The 18353-nt window shown below is 39.0% G+C and overlaps 1 protein-coding gene across 1 annotated transcript in view; it reads right to left on the bottom strand.

Moving 5' to 3' along the window:
• Positions 1-16659, bottom strand: part of CNTLN (centlein) — a 312305-nt gene extending 295646 nt beyond the window's left edge. The window contains exons 1-2 of the mRNA XM_030293937.2: positions 16314-16659; positions 7361-7449 (exon numbers count right to left, since the gene is read on the bottom strand). Coding sequence (XP_030149797.1) covers positions 7361-7449; positions 16314-16646 — 422 coding nt within the window. The 5' untranslated portion in view covers positions 16647-16659. The remainder of the gene's footprint in view (positions 1-7360; positions 7450-16313) is intronic.
• Positions 16660-18353: the final 1694 nt, after the last annotated feature.

Genomic DNA, 18353 nt, shown 5'->3' with positions numbered 1-18353 from the left:
ATCTGTGAATCTGTCTATTTGCTAAAATTCATTTGTAAGCTTACAACCAATACCCATGGCATTTCTCAGTCATTTGCAGGCATGCCCAAGGCAGCAAAAAAAAATTTAAGTCGCCCAAACCACATGTTCCCAGCTGAGGTTACACAAGGGGCCATTCTGTTTCAGTTCTCATACCATAAACAAGTGTTATTCTCACTTTAGTGCCAAATTTTTCACAATTTTACACTTTCTGTTGATGATTTCACTGTTACAAATGATCACCAAGCATAGTGGTTGGTGTTCCTAAACACAAGAAAATTGTGATGTGCCTCATGAAGTAAAGAATGTATTAAACAATCTTTGTTCAGGCATGAGTTATACAGGCTATGATGAGTTCAAAGGTAATGAGTCAACAATACATATTAAATGAGATATCTTCAAAGAGAAATATACATAAAACAATGTTTTATGTTGACCAGTTGACAAAAAGTTGTGGCCAAAGTTCACAGGAACCTAAACCTTTATTTCCCCAGAAGTAGTGGTCCAGTGTTGACTAATTCAATGTTTGCAATGACTTTATTGAACATAACTGCTGTGAATAACAAGAACTGACTGTCAACACTTATGTAATTGTGGATAAAATAACATGATGTCTGGGATTTGCTTCAAAATAATCCATTAGCGGTAGAGGGAGCAGGGAAGCAGAAGGAAGTAAGTTTATTGATAAAATAATATTGGCCATGTGTTGATAATTACTCAACCTGGGTGGTGAGTAAACATGGGAATTCATTAATATATTACCTCTGCCTTTGCATCTAACTGAAATATTCCACAATAAAATAAAACACATACACACAAATATGTGTATAAGCATACCTTGTTTTACTGTGCTTTGCTATACTGTGCTTTGCAGATAATTGAGTTTTTCACAAATGGAAGGTTTGTAGCAATCCCATGTCAAGCAAATCTATTTGCACCATTTTTCCAACAGCATTTGCTTACTTCACATCTTTGTGTCACATTTTGGTAACTCTCGCAACATTTCAAACTATTATAATTGTTTGGGGGCACCACGGACCACATGCAAATAAGATGGCAAACTTAATTGATAAATATTGTGTGTGCTCTGACTGCTCCCCTGACTAGCCATTCCCCTATCTCTTTCCCTCTCATCAGGCCTCCCTGTTCCCTGAGACACAGCAATATTGAAATTAGGCTAATTAATAACCCTACAGAGGCCTCTAGTGTCCAAGTGAAAGGAAGGGCTGCACATCTCTCACTTAAAATCAAAAGGTAGAAATAATTAAGCTTAGTGAAAAAAGGCAAGTTGAAAGCTGAGACAGGACAAAAGCTAGGCCTCTTGCACCAAAAAAAGTTAGCCAAATTGTGAATGCAAAGGAAAAGTTCTTGAAGGGAATTAAAATATCTACTCTAGTGAACACACAAATGATAAGAAAGCTAAACAGCCTTGCTGCTGATATGAAGAAAGTTTTAGTGGTCTGGAGAGAAGATCAAGCCAGCCAGAGCATTCCCTCATGCCAGAGCCTAATCCAGAGGAAGGCCCCAACTCTCTTCAATTCTGTGAAGGCTGAGAGAGGTAAAGAGCTATAGAGAAAAAAACTGAAGCTAGCAGGGATTGGTTCATGAGGTTGAAGAGAAGAAACCATCTCCATGACCCAAAAATGCAAGGTGAAGCAGCAGGTGCTGTTCAATGTACAAGCCCAGCAAGTTATCCAGAAGATCAAGCTAAGAGAATTAATAAAGGTGGCTACATTAAATAACAGATCTTCAATGCAGACAGAACAGCTTTGTATTAGAAGATGATGCCATCTAGGACTTTCATAGCCAGAGAGAAGTCAATGCCTGACTTCAAAACTTCAAAGAAGAGGCTGGCTCTCTTGTTAGGGGCTAATGCATCTGGTGACTTTAAGTTGAAACCAATGCTCATTTACCATGTTGGAAATCCTAGGGCCATTAAGAATTACATTAAATCTACTTGTCTATGCTCTATAAATGGAACAACAAAGTCTGAATGACAGTACATCTATTTACAACATGGTTCACCAAATATTTTAAGCCCACTGTTTTTAAGCCCACTTCTCAGAAAAAGATTCCTTTCAAAACATTACAGCTCACTGGCCATCCACCTAGTTACCCAAGAGCTCTGATGGAGACATACAATGTTTTCATGCCTGCTAACAAAATATCCATTCTGCAGCCCATACATCCAGGAGTCATTTCAACTCTCAGCTGCCATGGATCATGGTTCTTCTGATGGATCTGGAAAAAATCAACTGAAAAGCTTCTGGAAATGACTCACCATTCCACATGCCATTAAGAACAGTCATGATTCATGGAAAGAGGTCAGAATATCAACATTACCAGGAGTTTTGAGAAGTTGATTCCAACCATCATTGGATGACTTTGAGGAATTCAAATTCAAGACTTTTGTGGGAGGAGTAATTGCAGGTGTGGTAGAAATAGCAACAGAACTAGAATTAGAAGCGGAGTCTGAAGATACGTTTGAACTGCTGCAATCTCATAATCATACTTTAACAGATAAAAAGTTGCTTCTAATGGATGAACAAAGAAAGAAGTTTCTTGAGTGGTTCTTGGTGAAGATGCCATAAGATTGTTGAAACAACAACAAAGGACTTAGAATCTTTCATAAACTTAGTTTACAAAGTAGCAGCAGGGTTTGAAAGGATAGACTCCAATTCTGAAAGAAATTCTGTGGGTAAAATGATATCAAATGGCATTGCATGCTACAGAGAAATGTTTTAGAAAGGAAGAGTCAATTGATATGGCAAACTTTATTGCTGTCTTATTTTAAGAAATTGCCACCACAACCTTCAGCAACTACCACTCTTATCAGTGATCAGCCATCAACACCAAAGCAAGACCTTACATGAGCAAAAAGATTACAACTCAGTGAAAGCTCAGATGATGGTTAGCATTTTTTTAGGAATAAAGTGGTTTTTTTGAACCAATAAAGTATTTTATTTTTATTTTTTTTTTCAACGTTTATTTATTTTTTGGGACAGAGAGAGACAGAGCATGAACGGGGGAGGGGCAGAGAGAGAGGGAGACACAGAATGGGAAACAGGCTCCAGGCTCTGAGCCATCAACCCAGAGCCCGACGCGGGGCTCGAACTCACGGACCGCGAGATCGTGACCTGGCTGAAGTCGGACGCTTAACCGACTGCGCCACCCAGGCGCCCCCAATAAAGTATTTTAAATTAAGGTATGTACATTATTTTTTTAGACATAATGCGATTGCACACTAATAGACTATAGTATAGTATAAACATAACTTTTATAAGCACTGGAAAACCAAACACTTCATTTGACTTGCTCTATTGCAATATTCGTTTCATTGTGATGGTCTGGAACCAAACCCACAACATCTCCAAGGTATCCCTGTACACAGACATCCCACAAAAAAACTTACCAGAAAATTATAATAAAGTGTCAAAAAGTTTAAAAAGTTAAAAAAGTTGCAGATAGGCATTTTCCCAAAAGGGTATTGACATTTGGAGCAGTATGATTCTTTAATGGAGCAGGATTAACCTATTCGTTTCAGTATGGTTAGCAATCTCAGCCTACACCACTATGACAGCAGCAGCACTACTTGAAACTAACAATGCAGGCAAAGATTTACCCAGAAGGCCATTCATCACAGCATGATCATACGATTTTTAAAAAAATAAAATAATCTTAATGTATCAAAACAAGATACCGGTTAAATATAAATATGGTGTATCAAAATAATAAAAATAGGGGCGCCTGGGTGGCGCAGTCGGTTAAGCGTCCAACTTCAGCCAGGTCGCGATCTCGCGGTCCGTGAGTTCGAGCCCCACGTCAGGCTCTGGGCTGATGGCTCAGAGCCTGGAGCCTGTTTCCGATTCTGTGTCTCCCTCTCTCTCTGCCCCTCCCCCGTTCATGCTCTGTCTCTCTCTGTCCCAAAAATAAATAAACGTTGAAAAAAAAAATAATAAAAATATATTGTAACCAGTAAAAATGATACTGTATTTCCTCTTAAAGATGATTAACTTGGTGAAGATGATACTGACTTCCACAAATCACATTGAATTGAATAAATACCTATCAGCATGGAAAATAAGAAAAGGGGCCAAAATTGACCATAAATGTGAGAAACATTGGAAACACAGAAGGATGTGCTCACAAACCCAGAGAAGAAAAATCAAATCAAAATCTAAATGATGCCTACAGTGGAAGAGGAAGATGCTTTTTCTCAAAGATGCTCAAAGAGACTCTAAGTACCCAATTAGTAAATACAGAGAACAGAAGCCCAAAGTAGTCAAGAAGACTAATAAAGGAACCATTTATCAAAAAGCTGAGTCTCTCACTCACTTGAAGCATTTGCCTACAGCAAATGGCCAAAGATGACTTTCCTTAATCAAAAGAAAATCTTAAGTCTTAAGTTTGAAAGGGCCCACCAAAGGCTGAGAAGGTTGGATTTTTTAAAAACCCAAATTAATAGCTGATATTGAAATTTTACTATGTTACATACAAAGAGACTATCTTGAAAGTTTAATTTAAGCAAGCTACCTAGAAAAAAGAATCATACTTACACTGGATCACAAATACACTTGGTAGCACCTCTACATGCTAAAAGAAGATAACAGAGCTATACTTTCAAAAATCTGAAGGAAATTATGTGGACATAAAATTGCACGTTCAGCTAAACTATCAATCAAGCATAAGGACAAAAGAAAGACATTTTCAGGCATGTAAGGAGTCAGAAAGTGACTTGTGCATCCTTTCTCAGAAATAATGTTGAAAACATAACCCAACAAAAAGAAAGATATGGGATACCAGGAACTGTGGAACAAGTCCAAGAGTACAATGAAAAGAAAATCTAAGGTAATAGCTATGAGTAGGTGTAGAAAGCAACTGGTCCAAATTCATACCATAAGCCAAAAGGCTCAAGGAAGAATGTCTTAGGCTGTTAAACAAATACAGACATTCTTTATGATAAGAAAGGAGAAAAGAAGGACTATTAGAAATTCCAAGGGGAAAAATGTTGTCTAGGAAGATCAAGGCACAGATATTAAACAGACTTAAATGTAACATTATTTGGGTAACTAGTGGACTATACAAAGACAGTGTATTTGACTTTGATTTTGAGAATATTCTTTTTTTGAAAAATAAAGATTCAATGGTATACCATTTTTCCTTTTTCACAAGTCAAAACATACTACATGGTTCTCTAGGAAATAAATGTTCACATAATTATAAAGTTATAAATGCCACTTATAGGCTTCCAGTTTCAAAAGTCAACTCAAATTTCAAAGTATCTCACAGTATGACCTATGAACTACAACATCAGAATTATCTGGAGAGCTGTTTTTAAAAGACTTCTAGGGGTGCCTGGGTGGCTCAGTTAAAAAAAAAAAAAAAAGAAGCATCCGACTCAGGTTCAGCTCAGGTCATGATCTCACAGTTTTTTTTTTTTTTTTTTTCCAACGTTTATTTATTTTTGGGACAGAGAGAGACAGAGCATGAACGGGGGAGGGGCAGAGAGAGAGGGAGACACAGAATCGGAAACAGGCTCCAGGCTCTGAGCCATCAGCCCAGAGCCTGACACGGGGCTCGAACTCCCGGACCGCGAGATCGTGACCTGGCTGAAGTCGGACGCTCAACCGACTGCGCTACCCAGGTGCCCCTATGATCTCACAGTTTCAAGTTCAAGCCCTGCACTGGGCTCTGCACTGACTGCAGAGCCTGCTTGGGAATCTCTCTCTCTCCCTCTCTCTCTGCCTCTCCCCTGCTCATGCTGTCTCTGTCTCTCTCAAAGTAAATAAATAAACTTAAAAAAAAATTTTAAGACTTCTGGACCTCATTGCTAGAGATTCAGTAGATCTAGGGAAAAATCCCAGAAATCTGCATTTTAATAAATTCACTAGGTATAGCTTAGGCACACTAAAATTTTGAGAATCATAGCTGTAAAGTAATAATCTCCAAAATTTCCCATTATATATCTTATCAGCATAGGGCTTTTGAGTATACTCACAAAATATATGTGCATTTATTTACAAAGTGTGTATATATACTTTTGTATGTGTATTATGTATATTAAAAAGTAGAAATCTCAAAGGGTGAGAAAGAGGACTCAACAATATGTTAATATTTCTCTCTCAACCAAGAGGAAAGTGAAAATTAAAGACAGTTTTAGTTAGTTTAAAAAATAACAAATTAGAAAGCTGGAATATACAAATAAAATGAGAGGAGGATAATGAAAAAAATCACAGAAATTACTACTGAAGTCCCAAGAATGTTTCTTCTAGAAGGCTTATTTGGCTAGAAAACAGAATGCAACTGAGAGTGATCACATTTCATCTCAAGGAAATAATAAGGTACTTCAACAAAAGGCTTAATTCTGATTATCGAAAGGGAAAAACTGATTGATGAATGAGACATATAAGTAACATGAAGAGAAGGTGAATATACTACTTTAAGAGTCCACAATAATGGAGAATGGTAAAACTGTACATAGGTATCTATCACAGATTTTTAAAAGTCAAATTCCAGACAACACTGGAATGATCCTAGGGCCAGACATACCAAAGGTCAAGTTATCAAAAACTGATATTCAGATTATATAATCATGATTCCAATAAAGACACAGGAAACGGCATCCATCCATATGCTTAGCTTCTCATTTAGGAAATGTACTGAAATCCATTTAATACGAAAGCAAGTGTTTTAATTGCTATGCTAAGCATCATGGGACTACCGTACACCAAATGTTTGGTAAGGAGTACCCAGCATCACTCTGCTATTTCTAATGACCAAGGAGAGGCCCAGTAATATATAGTTAAATCAATGAGCATCCCCTACAGGGTAATACAGAGTGCTAAGCGAAATCCCTCAGCCTATTCCAGATTACTTTATTCTGGCAAGGTCATCCCAGGCTTTCAGGTACACACTGCAATTACCTTAGGGGAAAACTGAGCCATGTCTAGGAAGGATCATGTCTAGAAAGTTGTCAACAGAGGCAGTTTCAGAGTAAAAAACCAAGTAACAGGTACTTCTCTAATTTTTAAAGTTGTGTCATAATAGCTCAACACACCGACATAAACAGACACACACATAACACGCACACACACAATGTCTAAGTCACACTTTTATCTCTTACCTCCAAACCTTCCAAATACATCAGAATATAAGTAGGAGATACGGCCTATTTATATTTATTAACTGGCACCCCTTGAAATAAGTCCAATAATTATTAATATCATGCTTCACATTCATTTGGAAATAAAATCTCTTTAGGGGCCTAATGCCAAGTTTTAATAATAAAGCAAAGCAAATTCAACAAACCAAATACTCATGAAAAAATTACTTGGAAGCTCACCGTTCTACAACCAAACTGACTGCTTGTGTGAGATCTGGGTTTGTCACCTGGAGACGTTTCCACAGAGACCATACAAATTCTTTATCAGCCTTAAAGAAACAAAAGACATTTTTAATGCATTGCTTTGTAGCTGTATCAGAGAAGAGAAGACACTACATTAAATTTTAAAATGAAAAATGTTTCTTGATCTCTAGTTCTAGAACTATAAAGTAGACTCTTGAAAACTGTAGCAGGAAAGCTTTATTTTAAGAAGTTCTTACACTAGTAACCCACATTCACTTCGACTATTTCTACCACCCACACTTCAGGGTATAAATGATGGAATGCTAAATGTCAGTTATTTTGCTCTAAAAGGGAATTGCTCTCTATTTACAGCTCCATTTTTCAGCTCCCCTTTTCAGCAAAATTCCTTGGAAGAGTTGCCTATAAACACAGTCTCCACTTCCTCACCTCATTCACTCTATTACTTCTTCCAGTCAGATGTCCCTCCCTACTATGATGTTAAATTCCTTTTTTAAGGTCCCCTATGTAGCCAAATCCCATAGACAATGAGCAATTTTAGTCCTTACTGCCTAGGTCCATTGTCATCAACTATGGTTGAGAGTTAGGAATCACTTTAGGGGAAGTTTTTAAAAATAGTGATTATCTAGAGATTCTGATTTAATTGGTTTCGGGTAAGGTTCAAGCACCAGTATTTTTTACAAGTTCCTCAGGTGATTCTGTACACTCAGGATTAAATAAGAACCATGGCTCTAGGGGACCTCATAGTTCCATGGTTTCATGTATCAACTCTACACTAAGGACTTCCACATTTCCCACCTTAGCTATTTCCTCTACCCCTAGGTGCAGACTCCGATTTCTAACTGCCTACTCAATAATTCCACTTGAATACCTAATAGGTATCTCAGATTTAACTTATCCAAAATAAACTTTTTGATTTCCTACTCTTTCACAAACCTACTCCTATGCATCTCAGAAAATGACACCACCATCTAGTCATTTCTTCAAAGGCCTAACACCTACAAGTCAATTCTGGTTGCTCTCTTCCTCGCATTTCCTATCCAAACCATTAGAAAGTTCTATTACCTACAAAATATATCCCATTCTAGTTCAGGTCAACCTCTTCTCTTGCCTAGCCATCTATGATGGTTCCCCTAGCCTCCTTATAGCTCAAAAATCTCCACTGCATTCCCATCAGATTAGGAAAATAATCCAAACTCTGTATCAAGGCTACAAAACCCCACATTCTCCAGCCCCATACACACCTCCTCAACCTCATCTATCACTCTGTTCATTCATCATTCACACTAGTCTTTTTGCTCTACTTGTACCAGGGCCTTTGCACATGTACCATCCATCAGATTTTCATGTATATTATTTCCTCACTTCATTCAGGTCTTTGCTTAAATATCACCTCAAGAGAAGTCTTCTCTACTATATTTGTAGCCACCGAAACCTTTAAGTCTTTGATAACCCTTTGCCCTGATTAAATTTTTTCACAACACATTTCATTTTATAATACTATATTTGGTTGGTTGATTGATTAGGTTTACTTGTGTGGCAGATATTTTTGTGTCTGTGTCCATCATCCATTCTTTCCTTCCTATTAGAAACCATTTGGCTTTTTGCTGCCCAATTAAAAGAATTAAAAGACAGGCCCCTCTTACCTATGGGTATATGACTAAGTTCTGCCAACAAAATATAAGAACTATTGCTAGAAATCTTAAAATTAGACTTATGTCTACCAAACATGTTACAAATAATTTTTCTCTTGTATGTTGTTGCATATTTATTTATGATGAAGCATTTCAGAAAAGGGTAAGTTATTAGTTTTATATATTCAAATGTATCCATCTTTCCCATTATGGCTTAATGACTTTATGTACCAATTTTTCTAATCAGCCTTCTCTACTCAGAGATTAGAAATGTATCTACCTATGGGATGCCTGGGTGGTTCAGTTAGTCGAGCATCTCACTCCTGAATTCAGTTTGGGTCATGGTCCCAGGGTCATGGGATCAAGCCCCACGTTAGGCTCTGTGCTGTGCATGGAGCCTGCTTGGGATTCTCTCTCTCTCTGTCCCTTCCCCATTTGCACATGCACACGCACACTCTCTCTAAAATTAAAAAAAAAATTATGTACCTATACTTTCTTATAAAATTTTTGTTTTCCTTTTTTAATGCTCAAATCTTTGATCTACTTTATTTACTTGTTTTTAAAGGACTTTTGACAGTCTGAGTAGAAGAGACTACTACCTTTCCTAAACAGTCCTATATATATCATGCTTTACTTTATACTTTTAGAACCAAGAATTTAGAATTTCGGTATTAAAATAATTTGGGTTGGGACACCTGAGTAACTCAGTTCTTAATGAAGCGCCTACTGATTTCAGCTCAGGTCATGATCTCACAGTTCCTAAGATGGAGCCTTTGGTGGGGCTTCACACTGATAGCACGGAGACTGCTTGGGATTCTCTCTCTGTGTCTCTTTGCTCTCCCCCATTCTCTCTCTCTCCCTCTTTCAAAGTAAATAAATAAACTTAAGATAGGAAAGAAGGAAGGAAGGGAGGAAAGGAGGGAGGGAGGGACAGAAGGGAGGGAGGATTTGAGTTAAAGACAAGAAATGTCACTATATAAATCACATGTCATAACCTGCCTAGAAGAAAATATAAACTACGCAACATAATGTGCTCTAATATCTCTAGTTTTAAAAGGTATGCTGAGGAAATAACAAAATCCCTTCAAACAAATATTATCTAGAAATTTATCTTACAGCTCCCTTCAAAACAAAATAGGGAAGATTTACATGTATTTTCACCTCAACTTTTCTAACTAAAATATTAAGAAAGGTTATTACTGGGGCACCTGGGTGGCTCAGTCAGTTAAGTGTCTGACTTCGGCTCAGGTCATGATCTCATGGTTTGTGGGTTCGAGCCCCACATCGGGCTCTGTGCTGACAGCTCGGAGACTGGAGCCTGCTTCGGATTCTGTGTCTCCCTCTCTCTCTCTGCCCCTCCCCTCCTCATGCTTTGTGTTTCTCTGTCTCTCAAAAATAAATAAACGTTGAAAAAAAAATTTTTTTTAAAGAAAGGTTATTAAGTAAAAATATAAAAAAGTAGGTTTTCTTTAGTTACTTCCACTTAAATAAGTTACTTCCACTTAAATAAGTTATGACTTAGTAACAAAGGACTTAGCTCTAGCACAGTTGAAGAGATATAGCAAGAAGTCAAAAAATATCTGATGAAAAAAAATCTTTACATCTTAATTTGTACATTTTCTCTTTTTCCCATTGTTGATACTTAATGGTTATTTCACATCTCCTGTTCTATCTTCACCAAAGAGAAAGTAACAACAAATTCTTTCTTTTTTCTAATTTACAAATTTCTAAAGTTGTTATTATTATTTTTTTTTAATTTGTGGTCAGCAACGGTATTCAGATTCCCTTTGTCACCTAAAAACACTCAAATGTATAAGTGATAGTTTATTTGAAAAAAAAAAGCAAGTTCTTTTGTAAGTAAGAAAATATTATAAATGGATTGTGAGACTACCGTATTAGTTTTGTGACTTTTCCAGTTATTTATTTATCTAAATGTTTATTTATTTATTTTGAGAGAGAGAGCAAGCAAGGGAGGGGCAGAGAGGAGGACAGAGAGAGAATCCCAAGCAGGCTCCACACTGTCAGCACACAGCATGATGTGAGGGGCTTGATTTCACCAACAATGAGATCATAACCTGAGCCAAAATTGAGTCAGACAATTAACCAACTGAGCCACACAGGTGTCCCAAGTTTTTCAGTTATTTAATGCTGTATAATCTTCAATGTGGTTTATACCTTAAATTACTAAAAAGACCCTCTTTCACATGCAAGAATAAATAAAGCGTCCCCCTAAAAACACAAAACTAATTACCAAACTATTCCAGACATTATTAAAACAGAAAACTATTGCCAATCATATCCTCTTTATAGTTTCCCTTCTTTGGGGCACATAAATAGGTCCTTTTAAAATAATTTTAAAAAGGGGCACCTGGGTAGCTCAGTCAGCTGAGTGTCCAATTTTGGCTCAGGGCATGATCTCACGGTTCCTGAGTTCAAGCCCCACATCAGGCTCACTGCTATCAGCCTGTCAGCACAGAGCCCGCTTCAGATCGTCTGTCCCCCTCTCTCTGCCCTTCCCCTGCTTGCACTCTCCCAAAAAACAAAACAAAAAGTTTAATTAATTAATTAATTAATTAAAAATAAAGGGGCACCTGGGTGGGTCAGTTGGTTAAGTGTCTGACTTCAGCTCAGGCCATGATCATGTGGTTCATTAGTGTGAACCCCAGCACTGGGCTTTCTGCTGTCAGCACAGAGCCTGCTTCAAGATCCTGTCTTCTCTCTCTGGCCCTCCCCCACTCAAACCTTTTTTCTCTCTCTCTCAAAATAAACATTTAAAAACTCATAAATTATTTATTCCTACTCCATAACTCTGACACAGAATCAAGTAATTTAAAATTTAAATTAGGGATACCCAGCTGGCTCAGGCAGAAGTACATATGACTCTTGATTTGGAGTTGTAAGTTCGAGCCCCACATTGGGTGTAGAGATTACTCAAAGAAATAAACTTTTAAAAATAATTTAAATTTAAAAATCCTACTCCTCATAAAGTTTATCAAATTCAGCCTATGAAAGAGTTGACTAAATGCTTGGAGATCTGAATCTAAATTATCTTAGTAGTGTATTGGTCTTGACTTTCACTTATCAGCTGACATGGAAATAAGTATCAACTTTACAGATACAGACATCCAAAACTTTTGTACTTTTTTGTACTCTCCCAGCACCTAGTTTACTGTCTGGCAACATAATAGGAGGCATGAATTCTACTGGAGGAATGAATTCAACAAACATGAAAACTATTTCCTATATTTAAATAAATAATTTGCCTATCAGAACCCAGGGAAAATAATGAAGTAAGTCTAATTACAAAATGTGGCACAAAGTAGTCTCTCAATAAATTATTATTGTGTGGGGCGCCTGGGTGGCTCAGTCGGTTAAGCGTCCAACTTCAGCTCAGGTCATGATCTCGCGGTCCGTGAGTTCAAGCCCCGCGTCGGACTCTGGGCTGATGGCTCAGAGCCTGGAGCCTGCTTCCGATTCTGTGTCTCCCTCTCTCTCTGCCCCTCCCCCGTTCATGCTCTGTCTCTCTCTGTCTCAAAAATAAATAAAACGTTAAAAAAAATAAAAAAAAATAAATTATAATTGTGAAAAATAATTGCACAAAAAGAGTCACATACTAAAATACAACTACTAACACTGGTGAGGATTCTAATTATACCTTAGGTTCTTAAATTTTTTTTTTCTTTATGAATGACTGGACAAGTTTTCAAAACACCTAAAAATCTAACAAAAAATATAACTGGCTAACTTCTCTGGTTATATATTCTTAATTCCAACATCACATATTTCATTAAACTTAGTTTCATCATTAAAGTTACATTAATAAACATATATTTCATTTCATTTCTTTCTTTCTTTTTTTTTTTTTTTTTTTTTTTTTTTTTTTTTTAAAGCCTACATCCAACCTGGGGCTTGAACTCACAAACTGGAGATCAAGAGTCACATGCTCTGAGGAGCCTGGGTGGCTCAGTTGTTTAAGTGGCCAACTTTGGCTCAGGTCACGATCTCATGGCTTATGAGTTCAAGCCCCACGTCGGGCTCTGGGCTGATAGCTAGAGGGCTATCAGGGCTAGAGCCTGTTTCGGATTCTGTGTCTCCCTCTCTCTGCCCCTCCCCTGTTCACACTCTGTCTCTGTCTCTCTCAAAAATAAATAAAATATCAAAAAAAAATTTTTTTAAGAGTCATATGCTCTACTGACTGAACCAGCCAGGTATCTATCTATCTATCTATCTATCTATCTATCTATCTATCTATAATTTAAATGCCCTAAATAATTTTTTACCTTAAATTGATTTAGAGGTTTAGTGAATATTTTTGGATGCTACTGAAAAAGGAAATAAGCTTTGAGATATGCATACATATGTCACACTCAAATATATATGTGTGTGTGTATATACATTACACATATATAACATTACTTTTTCTCTTCTGGTATTCTACAAGTGCTGATAAATGTATATATACACATACTTGCAATATACTGAACTGCAAATAGAACACATTCTTGTCACAAGTAGAACACATTCTTAAAATAATCAAATTAAGAGTATAGTAAAGGTGGGTTCTAAATCAATGGACAAAGCATAAATGTCATGCACTTAAAATTGTTGTAGCACCCTTGAAATTTCATTAGGAAGAAGCTACAGTGGGAAGCTAATGTCTTATCCTCAGTAAGTCCAGTACAGACAGCTTTTCTCTCCGCACTGAAGTTAATCATGTTTTCTTTAGCTACGCATTATATGTATGTTGCTTGCTAATCTGAAGCCATATAAAAAAAGCCTTTAATATTATAATCACATAGAGTTGGATGAGAAACATTTGGAACTGAGATAGCCTTCTTATACATGCTTATTCTGAGTAATTCCAGTGGGGTGGAGTGTCACATGGAACCAACCACTCAAACTTTCTTTTTCTCCACCAAGTACATATAATTGAATTCCTATAAGCTAAATGTGGAAAAAGAACCAACTATATGAAGCCACTATTTATGACCAGAGACTAATTTGCAGGATTCTTTTCCCCCAAACTATACATTTCACCCATTAGTGTGTCAAATTAATTTAGTAGATCTGAGCAGTATTTTCTTAAAAAAGTGTTAATTTAAAAGAAAAATCAGTGTTCATGGTGAACAATTAGGGCAAATATTTATGAAATTCTAGTTATGCGTATGTTGTGCACACTTACTAGGTTAAGGTTAAAATGAACTTATTTTGGGTTGCGATTCTTGAAAGGTTTGAAAAACAGGGTTAATACTATATATTCTTGGGTAATGTGATTTATAGCTAAAGAAGTAGAACAAATCAAAAGGTGTAAAAGTGAATTTTAATTATTTAAATGCTTTTTTATAAAACAGTTGGGAATTCAATTATTATTTCTCCTAAGTTTCAAACTGTGGTTTGACCACAGTTTTGAATGGGATACTGCCAATCTCATCTCACATTACTGGAATGCCTATGATCATCTAACAGGGACAATATTACAAAAATCTCAAGAACCATCACTCTAGCCTAATTATGACCATCTCTATTCTTACATCTAGGCATCTACAGTGCCTAGAGCACTTTAATCATCTTCCTAGGCCATATATGTCCAAGGTCACAAGGGCCAACACCGTATTTGAAGCTACATTTTTAAAGAATAGGGAATGGAGGGGCGCCTGGGTGGCTGAGTGGGTTAACCTCTGACTTCAGCTCAGGTTATGATCTCGCGGTTTGTGGGTTGGAGCCCCACATAGGGTTCTGTGCTGACAACTCAGAACCTGGAGCCTGCCTCAGATTCTGTCGCTCCCTCTCTCTCAGTCCCTCCTTCACTCACACTCTGTCTCTCTCTCTCAAAAATAAACATTAAAATAAAAATTTTAAAAAAAAAGAATAGGGAGTGGATTTGGGGGTGGGGGTCATTGGGCTGTTTCCAATAGAGTGAGTTCCTTACTCAAGTCAGTTTTAAAAAGTAAATATTTCAGCTCCTTAGCCAGCTGTAACTATGGCATATAGAGAGAGGGAAGGGGGAAGAGTATAGAAGTTATGGGCAAATAGCATCTTAGATTAGGACCTGTTAAAGTAACAAAAGCCTTTATCATGGGTTAACATCTTTATCCAAAGGTGAGGTGTGTAGATGACAAAATGTTTTAATTCACTGGTGTCTCTTATTTGTTCCTTTGCTCCTTATCCAGTAAAGAACAGAAAATCGGAAAATGACAAAGAAACAGTCACATAGTATTTCCCCAACTTGTTTAAGCAAATGTATATTCAATTTGAACAAGACTGTCCTGTTTTTACAGCCTTGACTCCATCAGCAAGGACCTACAAAAGGAGCAAAAGAATCCAATGGAACAAACAGAGAGAATGAAAATCATGAATTTTTACTAATCTAAACTGATGATACTGTTCATAGTTACCTTGGTTTTTAGTAGTTCCTAACTGGTTCTATCTTGAAGACAGAGTGACTCAAACATCTATTGTTGAGTGAATCCCCTGCATTTATATCTCCCAACCCTGTCTAAAGGTTCTGGTAAGATCAGAGAAGAGATGGTGGTAAGGATGCAAAACTAAACTAAAATCAAACCTCTTTGAACATGAGTGCAGTCAAGCTATCTTTAATAATTCTACAAATAACAGGCAAGTAATTCAACAGAATCGATTTAGGAAATGCTTTTCACTGGCAACATGATATGAAAATCAAATTTCTCTTTCAAGGATACAGAGTTAGTATAACTGATTAATAAACATCAAGCATCATCTATTATGTGTGAAAGTTCCCACCCCAAGACTCCCTAAAATTACTGGTCTGTGTTTACAACTTAAGTTTAACTTGACTTAAGAACAAGTGTGGGTTTGAAAATTAAAAACAGGTTCTTTCACCGATGGATTTTATTTTAATAGAAGTGTTTAAACTTTCCTGTTCGATGTATCAACTCGTGGACTGCACTCCACTCCTCTCCAAGTACCACTAACAGTCACAACCAAGAACTTGGGCTTCTGGGGGGTGAGGGGGGTGCGACTACACGTTTTGGTGGCATTCAAGTGAACAAAACCAAACCCGGGCGCCGAGGCGAACCCTGCCCGGCCGGGGAGGAGCGGGAGCCCCTGGTCAGGGAGCGGGGCACTGCTACGTCCCCCCAGCACTAAGCAGCGGGCCGGGCTGGGTGTGGAAACCGGGAGGCAGCGCCGCCGGACGGAGATGGGTGGGTCCCCAAACCGCGCAGCGACGCAGCCTAAGGCAGAGGGAGAGGGGCGCGCCTCCCCATCGGACCGGCCCCGGCCCCGCTGTGTAGGGGAAAGGCCGGAGGCCACCTCGATACCTGACACAGGGCCAGCTCCTCCTTTAGGCTGCTCAGCTCTTCCTCCAGCAGCTGCGTCCGGGTCACCATCGCCTCCTCTACCGAGATGCCCTCTAGTCGCTTGGACCCCATGGGCGAGCTGAGGAGGGGAGCCTGAGCCGGAGCTGCCCCCCCTGGCCCCCGCCAGCATATATCGTTTTTGTCCACGACGCCCTCCCGCACTGCATTCGCAAGACCCGAGGCCTCGCTGCGCACTGCGTGTACCACAGCTCCCCGCCCAACACGTGGGGACCAGGGACCCAACTGTCGCGCTGGGGGCGGAGGGAGCGGGGAGGGAGGCGAGCGCGCCGCCATTGCCGCGGCTGCTAACGGGTCAAGTTCCCTCTTGGAAACTCCACCTCCCCTTCCCCATCCTGGCGAGCCCCAAGCTGCGAGCCGCGCATGCGCAAGACTTTTCCCGCCTTGGCGCGCGGGGTCTCGCGCTCGCGGATCCTGGCCAGCTTTCCGCGGGCCGCGCGCCCGGCTCGAGCGTTAGGCTGCGCACGCGCCGTGGCCCAAGGGGTTAGGCCAGAAAGCTGTGCGCGCTACCCCGACGTGCCGGGCCGAGGCTTCAGTTCCCATCGCCACGCCTTCTCGCCCACCTAAAACCCTACCCGCCACTTAGCGCCTAGCTTACATCCCACCTCTTAAAGTCTTCCTTGACAAGCCCCTAGCCCCAAATGATCCTTAACTGTGAATTCCTTCGCCTTCAAGGCCCCTGCCAACTCGTTTGTCACGTTTCATTGACCGCCCTGGAGTGTTAGTTACACAGCTAATCTCTCCAGCGCTGTTGTAAACTCCTTGAGGATCAGGGAATAAGTTTTACACTTAAGTGTTTTCTTCACACCCTTTAGCAAAACTGCTTTACGTACAGCTGACATCCAGCTGAGTGATGTCAGGGAGATGTGGAAAGCCTTGTGCTGAGCTGGGACTATCAGGCGGATTTCCCATTTGAATTACGATCCTTTGCGCACCCTTTGTCTTTTGCTTTGCAAGAGACATGATTTCCTTTAAGTTTTTATGGCAGCTTCTTTTAAGCAATTGGCTGACTATCAGAGCGAGTGTGACCCACACTGCCCCCCAGTTTGGGTCCTTGGACCAATTTGAAATCAGTAATTCGAGCTTGGTTAAAGAACTGAGATCAGCTTTCTGTGGCTCATCCTCTGTCTCCCTCTCCCTCCCTCTCTCCCTATCCTTCTCCTTCTCTCTCCCTCCCTTTTTTTCTTCCTTCCTGCTTTCTTTATAAGCTTATAATAGACAATAACCTTCTTTTTCTTTGCCATTATAACACGTCCTACTCGTCTTGTAACGGATCCACGTTGAACTAGCACTAGGGTTTTACCAAATGCTAGATGGCTTTCTTCTGCAGAAAGAGTTCCAGAATACATAGAGAGCTGAGGTAGGGAAAGGAGGACTGTGGAAATAGGGAGGTGACCACTTTAACTGATGACCGCTTCATTAATCAGAATTACTGCTTTGTGTGAGAATTTAGTTAGCACATGGAAAGACACCCTTCCAATTAGAATCCTGCTGAGGCAGGATGAGTGGGCTTCCTTCCCACTGAAGGTGAACACCTCACAAAATTTATAAAAGGATGTTAGAAAAAGTACCAAAAGCCTATCTTAGGAGTAACTCCCATATTGAACATTTACTATATGCTGAGTCCAGGGCTAAATATGTTTCATATATGTACTTATTAAATCCTTACATTACCGTAAAATAGATATTATGTTCACTTTACTAGTGAGAAAACTTAGAGTTAGGAGATTACTGTACCCTGCCTGAAGTCCCACATCTGGTGTTAGAAAAGCTAGAATATGGATGCACTTAATTCTAAAACCTCTCTGATCTACCTTTACTCCATACCTGTCACTTGAAATACAGCATTACGTCTGAGCATATGAGATTTCATTGGGTTTAAGACTGAGAATTCTAGTCACAAAATTCACAAGTTTGGCATGAAATCATTATGAATGTACATTCTTAATGGCTATTTGTTATTCACTCAAAAGGGCATCATTT

This window comes from Lynx canadensis, chromosome D4 (genome assembly GCF_007474595.2).
Source record: "Lynx canadensis isolate LIC74 chromosome D4, mLynCan4.pri.v2, whole genome shotgun sequence".
Taxonomy (NCBI): domain Eukaryota; kingdom Metazoa; phylum Chordata; class Mammalia; order Carnivora; family Felidae; genus Lynx; species Lynx canadensis.
The sequence above is the reverse complement of the archived record's forward strand: the minus strand, read 5'-3'. Positions and strand labels throughout refer to the sequence as shown.